Consider the following 10,903-nt stretch of genomic DNA (forward strand, 5'->3'; position numbering starts at 1 on the left):
GTCAAGGCATTGATTTGGTTTAGATTAGGGAATTCTTGTTGACTTTAACGGCAGTAAAACTGCTAGGCGCAGGGTGATTTGCATGTTAAGGTCACAAGTTGATGGGAAGTCCCAGGGGTGTGAGGCTGGGCTATCAGTACTGATGGTCTGCAGAACTCCAACATTCATGGAGGCATTTGTCTCCAGTCTCGTTGGGGGGGGGTCAATTCGGGTCATTGGTTATCCAGAGCCATCAGACATCCCGGAGCCTGGCTCCCATGAGTTACAGCATGTCGGTTGAGGTATAATGAAACGACTATAAGTAGTGATAGCTCAGTTGTGAGCTGTGTAATAGTTAATTGAGTTTTTGAGAAGGATGCAATGGACCCCATGAACAAGTGAGCCGACCTGGAGACGCTACATCACCGATCACAGAAACGGCTGCAAATCTTTAGCAATTATTATATTATAATTATTTTTTGTGTCTCTCAGAACCACTTGTGTCTGAATGCTGGAAGGAATCAAATAGGGGACTGTTTTTGGGTTCCTGTGTTACCTGCTCTGCCCTCCTGATTCCACACAGTGATATCTCTGGGTGATGGAGCTGCAATTGTGTGGTCATGTTGGAAGTATTTCCATGTCAGTATGTAACTCGTGTGTAACACTGCTTAAACACAGTCATTTTTTTTGTTTAGCATTTTTGTTTCATTGGCATCATAGTCCACAACAAATCCAAAATGTTCCCACACCACAGATCTGAAAGACAGCGCTGCTTCCTCGTATTTGTCTCACTTCACCGCTCTCCAGGGTTAGAGTGAAATCTGACACCAGCATCGCAAGCATGGTTACCGCCCCTAACTTTAGCGCTCAGTGATTGGATATTTACTCGAGGGGAGGCGTGTCTGTCTCAGCACGTAGACATACAGTACAGGCAAACACAAACAGGCTGTTCAGAGAGTAATAAAACGCATGGTTATTATTGTTTTAAGGAAAAACCGAAAAAACGCGGTTCACTTATGCGTATTGAACCGTGGAGGTCGTACCGAACGGTTCAATATTATATTGAGTATTGTGGCATCCCTATCAGGGAGTATAACACGTTTGTCTGGAAGCTCTTACTCTACACTGCTCCTTGCTCTGAAGCCAAACTGGAAGACAATGTTCCAGACACAGAGTTATGTAATAAACACTGGTGATGTTTGAATGCTACTGAAGCTCTTAATAATGTTAATAAAGTGGTGTGTATGATCCAGAACTTTCTGCAATTCGGTGCATACGATTCTTAAATTATAATGCCACTGGTGCACCTACAAAGATAATGTGACCAACGCTCTCTCTCTCTCTCTCTTTCTATTTCTACTGTATGAATGCAAAATCATTTTAAATAAGAGATCAAGATAATACTAACACATGATGACCCCAGTGACCTCCCTAGGCATTCCTGGTGTAATTTGTACTTTTTTACAGATAGTTATGTCAGAAACACACTGATAGATTTTTAATTCACTTACACAATGAACTAAAAATTAATCAGGTATTAATGTACAGTAAAATGTGGAAAGAATGGCTTTTCTGTCTGATATCCAGTTCATCCCACTGGGAATTAGAATGATTTGGATAATTTAGAGAATTTGGAGAATTTAACAAATTGCATGAAATAAATCATTATTCTCAAATCAGAAAACTCAGATTCATCACTGCATTAATTTATAACAAAATTGCTGTTAATTCATCTGTAGTTAGTGGTTAAAGGTGATGTAACGTCCAGGCTGCCCGCACTCCGTGGGGCTCAAACCCGGAGCTCCGTGGACACCGCGCCCTCACGCCATGGTAATCAGACCCTTGTGCAGGATTAAATGAAGCACTGCTTTATTCACAGGAGAAAAACAGTACTGAACAAAATGTAAAACAAAACTAAACATAAACAGTCCTTCAAACGGACCGGCAAGCGTGGAAACACACAACAAACAATGACTGGCAAAGACAGGCACACAAGGGCTCATATATATATATATATATAGGGGAAAACATCAAGGTAAAAAGTACAAGGGAATACAAACAGAAAAAGCAGACTCCACCAATTCACCTGCCAGCACCCCCTCCAGTGGTCTGGCAGGGAACTGTCCCAGTGATTTCTGACAGGTGCATTAGGTAAGATTAGGTATCAGTGGGTTTGACAATTAAATGGTTTAACCCATGCTCATGAAGCTCCGCCCACAGAACCTAGAGTACAGTGCCTATAAAATAAGTGACGGGAGGCACATTAAAACACAAACAAGACCAAAAGTCAGTTTTCCAAAACAGTTTTCTCAGTGATTTAATACATTTGTGCTAAAGCCATTCATTAATCTGTTTAATCTATTATTTTTTTTATCACATTGTAGATAACTTTCAGGCTATAAGGAATAAAAAATGGACTACTGCTCCTTTAAGTAGGTGTTGTGTGCTGTTTCTGATGTAACTGATGACTGTAACAGGTTATAACGTGTCTCTGTAAAACTCCTCCTATTAAGGAAGTGTGGAGTCTGAGACGACTGCAGTCCTTCATAAACAGTCTGCAGTGTTCTGCTCTGGTGAGATTAGGTTTATTCTCAGTTTATGGAGAAATCTGAGTCTCATTTTCAGCCCTGTGTAAGGAAGTGATTACTAACTGGACCTAAACAATCCTGAAATCAGCGTGTGTTTAATTTTTATCAAAGTGAAAGTGAAACTCTGAGTGTTCGGACTGGAGAGAACAACAGCAGCAGTAAAATGAAATGGCTTCTAAGTTTTCAGAGGAGGATTTCTCCTGTCCTGTGTGCTGTGAAATCTTCAAGGATCCTGTTTTACTGCTCTGCAGTCACAGTTTCTGTAAAGTGTGTTTACAGCAGTTCTGGGAGGCCAAAGAATCCAGAGAATGTCCTGTATGTAGGAGGAAGTCATCTCTACAACACCCACCCACAAATCTGGTCTTAAAGAACCTGTGTGAGACTTTCTTACAGAAGAGAAATCAGAGCTCTTCATCAGGGTCTGAAACAGTCTGCAGTCTGCACAGTGAGAAACTCAAACTCTTCTGTCTGGACGATCAACAGCCGGTGTGTTTGGTGTGTCAGACTTCAAGAAAACACACCAACCACAAATTCTGCCCCATTGAGGAGGCAGTAACAGACTGTAAGGTAAATAAAATGTACATCTGAGGTCATTTGTCATGTACAAAATAAGAAAGAACAACATCTATAGGTTCAGTATTACGTTTGGTTTTTGAACAGTTTATTCATGTAATTATCAAATCTATAAGTCAGCCATTCCATCATATACAAATTTTACCATCTGACGTGTCACCTGCATAAACAGGAGCAGATATATAATGTATGAAATGTTTTTTTGCATCTGGTGTATTTTAAAATCTTCATTCAGTGCTTGTTAAAGGAGAATATACTGTAGCTAATATTCCCAGATTATTTATAAACTCATATTGAACATATTTACAGTTAAATCCTCTTAATAAACAGTGTCTGAGTTAATGATGTGTACAATAAGAGCTGAAACACAGAGTCTCCATGCAGTGTGTTGATTTGTTTCAGGAGGAGCTCAAAACTGTACTGAAGCCCCTACAGGAGAAACTGAAGATCTTTAAAGACTGTAAACTGAACTGGAGTCAGACTGCAGAACATATAAAGGTTACAATCAATAACATGGTTTTGATAGAATTCTATTCTCCATCATTGTAAAATCAGTTCTATTTCATTTGATTTCCTCTTCACTGCAGATTCAGGCCCAACACACAGAGCATCAGATTAAGGAGCAGTTTGAGAAGCTTCACCAGTTTCTACGAGATGAAGAGGCAGTCAGGATCACTGCACTGAGAGAGGAAGAGGAGCAGAAGAGTCAGATGATGAAGGAGAAGATTGAGAAGCTGAGCAGAGACATATCATCTCTTTCAGACACAATCAGAGCCATAGAAGAGGAGATGAGAGCTGAAGACGTCCTGTTCTTACAAGTGAGGATCATTTAGTCAGTATTTATACTGTGAGAAAGTCAAACTTCTTTCCATCATCAGAAACGTCACATTTCAGTGGTGTAAAAATGTAAATCATATCCACTGATATTTGCTTTGTTGTTTTCCAGAACTACAAGGCCACAGTGAAAAGGTGAGTGATGTGGTTCCTGTCTCTCTGGTTCTCTGTGTTTCTGAATCCAAAGCCACAGCAACACTGACTCCTGAATGTTTTTGCAGAGCCCAGTGCACACTGCAGCATCCAGAGGAGCTTTCAGGAGCACTGATCCATGTGGCAAAACATCTGGCCAACCTGAAGTTCAGAGTCTGGGAGAAGATGCAGGACACTGTCCAATACAGTAAGAGTCTTTCTTTCTTTCTTTCTTTCTTTCTTTCTTTCTTTCTTTCTTTCTTTCTTTCTTTCTTTGAGAAAGTGTGTGTTCATGTTTATTAATCAGTAATAATTTTTTTCAGTTTTTTCCCCTTCATTTGTTAAATCAAAGTGATTCTACTGATATTGATATTGTCACTGTGCATACAAGTCCAGACCACCAGAGGGAGCCCTCGCCCGAATATTGACTGTGCGTACCTGGTTTCCGGTTCTAAGGCTTTTAAAAATAGAATAGAATAGAATAGACTTTATTGCCATTGCACAAGAAGTACAACGAAACTGTGGTTACTCTTCTCAAAACCAGTGCATTGAATAAAATGGATAAGATGCAAATAAATAGTTAACCTAATAAACAATTAAAAAGAGCATACAAAATTTACAATACATACATTTAATGAGGTAGGGTGTGTAAAATGTGTGTGTGTGTTGGTGTTCAGTGATTAGTGATTATTTGCAGTCCGGATGGCCCAGGGAAAGAAGCTGTTTGTTAGTCTGGTGGTGCGACCCTTTATTGACCTGAAACACCGTCCTCACGGCAACAAGTCAAACAGGTGATGAGCAGGATGTGAGGAGTCTCCTGCGATGGCCTTGATTTTCCCGAGGCAGCGAGACCTGGATGTCATCTAGGGAGGGCAGAGGGCAGCCGATGATTTTTTGAGCTGTGTTTATCACCCTCTGCACAGTTTTCCTGTCCTCAGCTGTGGAGCCTGCATACCACACACCCAGACAGTATGTCAGTGTGCTCTCCACGGAGGTGTGATAGAAAGCCATCAGCAGCTTTTTGTCCACGTTGTCCTTCCTGAGGACCCGCAGGAAATGCACCTGCTGCTGAGCTTTCTTCACCAAGGCCTTGATGTTGGGAGTCCAGGAGAGGTCAGCTGAGATGTGGGTGCCCAGGAATCTGATGTTGGAGACAGTTTCCACACGTTCTCCATTGAAGAAAAGGGGGGCATGGTCCGGTCTGTTTTTCCTGAACTCCATAATTAGTTCTTTAGTTTTATGCATGTCAGATTATTCCGTGAGCACCAGGCGGACAGGTTCTCTACTTCAGCCCTGTATGCTGTCTCATCCCCTCCGGAGATGAGCCCAACCACTGTGGTATCATCTGCAAACTTGATGATAGTGTTGTTTAGGTGGGATAGAGTACAGTCATAGGTGTACAGGGCATATAATAGAGGGCTCAGCACACAGCCCTGAGGGGATTCAGTGCTGAGTGTGAGCGTGGTGGAGAGGTAGGGGCCGAGTCTGACAGACTGTGGTCTGTTTGTGAGGAAGTGTTTAATCCAGGTGCAGGTGGGGGAGGGGACCCGAAGAGTGGACAGTTTGGCGACCAGTATGTCCGGGATGATGGTATTGAACGCTGAGCTGTAGTCCACGAAGAGCATCCTCACATAGCTCTTTCGGGTTTCTAGATGACACAGCACTCTATGAAGTGTAATGGCGACAGTGTCCTCCGTGGATCGGTTTGCTCTATAAGCAAACTGGTGTTGGTCAAAAGAGGGCGGGAGACAGTCTCTGATGTGCTGAGAGATTAATCGCTCAAAACACTTCATGATGACGGATGTAAGGGCTATAGGTCTGTAATCATTGAGACTGTCTATGTTTGTTTTTTTTGCGATGGGGATAATGGTGGCAGCCTTCAGGCAATGCGGGACAATGGCATGTATCAGGGAGAGATTAAACAACTTGGTGAGTATCCCTGCCAACTGATCTGCGCACGCTTTAACCACTGCGCCCGGGATGCCGTCAGGTCCAGCAGCTTTCCTGGGGTTTACTGCTCTCAGCATCCTCCTCACCTCATATTCCTGGAAAGAGAGAGGTGTGGAGTTGGAGTCGGAGTCGTTGTGGTGCAGTGTGTGCAGGTGTCGGTGTCTGGTGGTCTCAAAGCGAGCAAAGTAGCTGTTAAGCTCCTCTGCCAGAGTGCTGCTGCTGACCATGTTTGTTGGGCCCTGGCCTTTGTAGTTGGTCAGGGCCTGTAAGCCCCTCCACATCAGCTGTGGGTCGTTGTCTGTGAGGTAGCCCTCCATCCTCCTCCTATACGACTCCTTGGCGCGTTTGATGCCTCTCCTCAGATCGGCCCTGGCAGTACTGTACAATGAGATGTCCCCTGACTGGAAGGCCACGTTACGAGCTCTGATCAGCATCTGGACTTCGCTTGTCATCCAGGGTTTCCTGTTTGGGAAAATCCAGATGCGTTTGTCCATTGTGACATTTCCTACACATGTGCTTATGTAGCAAAGTACAGTCTCTGTATGTGTCTGTTGTAAGTCCTGTTGTTGGAATATGCTCCAATCCGTACAGGCAAAACAGTCTTGGAGCTGTGAGAGAGCGTTGTCAGGCCAGCTTCTGATGGTTTGACTCGTTGGTTTTGATCTCTTCCTAAGGGATGTGTAGGCTGGGATAAGAAACAGGGAGAGATGGTTGGATTTTCCTAGGTGAGGAAAGGGTTTAGCTCTGTAGGCATGCTTAATGTTAGAGTAGACATGGTCAAGTGTGTTTTCCCCCCTAGTTGGACACTTGACATGTTGATAGAATTTGGGGAGCACAGTCTTTAAGCATGCTTGGTTAAAAACCCACCGGCAATGATGTGTACACCGTCAGGATGCGCCATCTGTTGTTTGTTTATTATGTGTCGGAGATGTCCGAGCGCCATGCTAGCGTTAGCATCTGGCGGGATGTAGACAGCAGTAACAATGACCACCGTTAGCTTTCGTGGCAGATAAAACGGTCTGCACTGGACAGACATGGCCTCTAAGTCCGGTGAACAGTGGCTGTCTATTATTTTGCTGTGCGAGCACCAGTTCTCAAACACATACACACAGAGCCTCCCTCCTCTGCTCTTACCGGAGGCTTTGTTGCGGTCCTGGCGATGTATACTCCGGCCTGCTAGCTCCACCGTAGCATTGGGAATTTGAGGGTGTAGCCAGGATTCCGTCACAATCAGCAGACAGCACTCACGGACGAGGTGGTTGTAGGCGATCTGTGACTGTAACTCATCCATTTTGTTTGCGAGGGATCTGGCATTAGTGAGGAAGATAGAAGGTAGCGGAGGTTTGCGTGGTTGCTTCCTCAGCTGAGCTAGTGAGCCTGCTCTACATCCCCGCTTTTGCTTTCTCTCTCTGTGCCGCCTCCGTCGCCTGCTTGACCCGAAAACAATCCACGGTGCTCCTGGTGGTCTCCCTATTTCCCGTGGGATATTGTGAGTCCTTGTATAGGCCCAGGTTATTTCCATTTTTGACTGTAATCCTATACCTATCAAGTCTTGTTTGCTGTAGACATAGCCGTGGCAAAAAGGGACAAAAACAACTGAAAATACAAATAAAAATACAAGAAAGTGCACGGTTGTGGAGAGCCTCTAGCCGCTGTGTCCATGCACGCCGCCATGTTGAAAAAAAAAAAAAAAGCGTGCTCCCTCTATTGAACACGAAGTATCGTTTCCGAGTGTCACGTACCAAGCCTTGTTTACTGCCTGCTTAGTCTTTGATGTGTATGATCCTTGCCTGTTTGCCTTGATTACGAGTTTCGGTTTCTGTTTCTGTTTTGTTCGCTAGTGTTTTGCTTTTCTGGGTTTTGACTCTTTGCTTGCTTACCTGTTTACGATTCTGCCTGCTGTCTTCAATAAATATCTGCACATGGGATTACTAGACAACTACAATTATCACTAGTAATTTAAACACAATTATGATTGTTATAGCTATGATTGTATACATTACTGTAAGGACTCACTGGAAGCGTGCATGTCTAAATCCATATGCATTATTATTATTATTATTATTATTATTATTATTATTATTATTATTATTATTATTATTACCAGTTTCAGTGGTTTATAAAAGTTTTAGAGTTATCATAGAATTAGGATTGTTATAATGATTGGTTACATCTCTAATTTAAACACACTCTGGAAACTGCATAAGGCAAGTTGTTAATTTTGTAATTACAGTTAGCATTTCTTGGTTTCTGTAAATGTTAGCTAGTTCCATGTGAATGTAATGTTGAAGTTAGCTTAGCTCCATCATGTGTGTGTGTGTGTGTGGGTGTGTGTTTGTGTGTGTGTGTTTCAGCACCTGTAACTCTGGACCCCAACACTGTCTCTCCTAAACTCATTGTATCTGATGATCTGACCACTGTGAGAGTCAGTGATGAGGAACAGAAACTTCCTGATAATCCAGAGAGATTTGATGAATATCGGTGTATCCTGGGCTCTGAGGGCTTTAACTCAGGGACACACTGCTGGGATGTTGAAGTTGGAGACCCTACATGGTGGAATGTGGGTGTGATGACAGAATCTGCTCAGAGGAAGGGGGAGATAATCTCCAGAAGTGGAATCTGGTGTGTGTGGTATTATGATGGTGAATATGGAGCAGGTTCTACACCACAGACATTCACTCACCTCTCAGTAAAACAGAAACTCCAGAGGATCAGAGTGAAACTGGACTGGGACAGAGGAAAGCTGTCATTCTCTGACCCTCTCACTAACACACACTTACACACTTTCACACACACATTTACTGACAAATTACTGCCATATCTATATGTTAATGGTAAAGAATCTCCTCTAAAGATCCTGCCACTTCAGTGCTCTGTAAGAGTGAATCAGATCAGTTAGAGCTGATATTGTTTTATTCCAGATCATTCATGAAATATTGCAGATTAAAAGATTCATATTCTTTGTGAAAGTTTGTTTTTACAGAAGCACTGAACAGTTCATTGTGAAAAGTTTATTGAAGTGCTGTGACATTATTTCAGCTCACCTTGTCAATGAAATCAAAATAATGTGAAAACTGGAAATATTGATAGAATATCTTATACTGATTACTAAACATTATATGTAGAATTTTGATATATTCTGAAATTTCAGGTTATTAAATAATATAAAGGTTGATTTTAAGTTAAAATAATGATCTACTCTGTTGAAAAAAAGAGTTATTAAATCAAGATTAATGTGTTATTAATTTTAAATAACTACATATAACCTTTTCCTCCACAGCTTTCAGTTCAGGGCTTCAACACAAATAAACCACAGGAGGAAATTAAAATAATAAAAGTCTGTTTAAATGTAGAATTTGAAATCTGAAATAGATGATTTAATTTTATTGATGTATTTTAAATCATTTGAAATAACCTGAGACTTTGAAAGCTCATGTCTTTACTGTATTTGTACGTGTTAGCACTATGCTGTTAATCTTGGGTGAAATGTTTAGCTGGCTGTGTGTGTTATGTGTGAAACTGTACAGTGGAGGAGATGGCAGGAGGAGAATCATTTATATTCATGAGCGTATCTCCCATATGCCAAGTTCACACTGCACGATTTTATCCGAAATCAGCAAATCAATCACCACTGAAAGCTCAGCCTCGTATGGACTCTGATTTACCAGCAGAACTGATGCAATGAAATCTACCATCACTAAATCAGACAGAGAGATCAAGCCTGCTGAACAGATGGAAAAAATTAAAGTGTACGATTACATACTGTCAGTGTGTCAGTACTGTTAGTGTTTTTATCATGTTAAATGTGTTATGTGACCAGATTTGGTTATAAACACAACAGAGTAATGAATATTCTGACATTTGATGTGAAGAAGTAAGAAACTGTGACATGTTACAACAATAACACATTAATGGTATGTTTAATGCAAAAATAAACAAATGTTGATCAGTAAGCTCTAGAGTAATATACAGAGCGAGTGTTGTGTTGTAAGGTTACTAGAGAAGAAGGTAATATGAATGGTATTATGTTTATAAAGTAAATAGAAATATAACCTGAAGTATTTAACTTAAAGAAGACGTCAGGGTATTGTGTATTATCTGGGGTGTATTATACCATACAGCCGCTAGGGGGACCCAGAGTACACTGTATGGTGCAGTGACGCATGCGTGTTTGTTATTGTGTATTGTCCGAGTTATATGTATGTGTAAGTGTGTGTGGATAGTCAAGGCCATGAGTTAGAGGCACACAGAAACACAGTTTCCTTGCACAAATTAAACCAGATTACCTAAGTTGATAATAGCTGATACTAATATAAATAGCTGGACATTACTAATTGTACAGTATTAATAGTATTACTAGACTGCGTTTGCTAGACTGCACGTGTGTGAATGCATGACCAAACTCTGAGTTGACTGGATTTTGACTGTACCGCCCCTGGCCATCATTTGAGTGGCGCTGTGGGACGGGCAGATCGGGGTCCCGCTGACCAGAGTGTGTGACTGAGGAGCTCCCAGCATTGGGAGACATTGGGTGATTGATTATTCAAGTTTATCTTTATTAAGATGATTTGTGTTGCATATTATTAATTATTAATAATAATTATTATTATTAATTATCATTAATAGTTAATTATTATCAATTAGTTAATTATTATTAATTCATTATTATTATTATTATTATTATCAATTATTATTATTATTAATTAGGGTGTTGATTTTTCCCATGCCTTAGGTGGAATTTTAAATTGTTTCTTTCCAGATAACCCTTGACCTTGGTTGCCTAGTTGCTAAGTTATTGTTCTCTATTTAGCCTTTTAGCCTTTTGCTAATGTTGGTCAATGCTAAAG

General features: G+C 41.3%; 1 protein-coding gene across 1 annotated transcript; it reads left to right on the forward strand.

The window, feature by feature from the left end:
- Positions 1-2,464: 2,464 nt before the first annotated feature.
- Positions 2,465-9,978, forward strand: LOC131355099 (E3 ubiquitin-protein ligase TRIM35-like). The gene is made up of 6 exons (XM_058393333.1): positions 2,465-3,134; positions 3,543-3,638; positions 3,728-3,958; positions 4,087-4,109; positions 4,196-4,314; positions 8,411-9,978. The coding sequence occupies exons 1-6, from the start codon at positions 2,736-2,738 to the stop codon at positions 8,953-8,955; spliced, it is 1,413 nt and encodes a 470-aa protein (XP_058249316.1). The 5' UTR covers positions 2,465-2,735; the 3' UTR covers positions 8,956-9,978.
- The last annotated feature ends 925 nt before the right edge of the window (positions 9,979-10,903 follow it).

Source organism: Hemibagrus wyckioides, linkage group LG06 (assembly GCF_019097595.1).
Source record: "Hemibagrus wyckioides isolate EC202008001 linkage group LG06, SWU_Hwy_1.0, whole genome shotgun sequence".
NCBI classification, from domain to species: Eukaryota; Metazoa; Chordata; class Actinopteri; order Siluriformes; family Bagridae; genus Hemibagrus; species Hemibagrus wyckioides.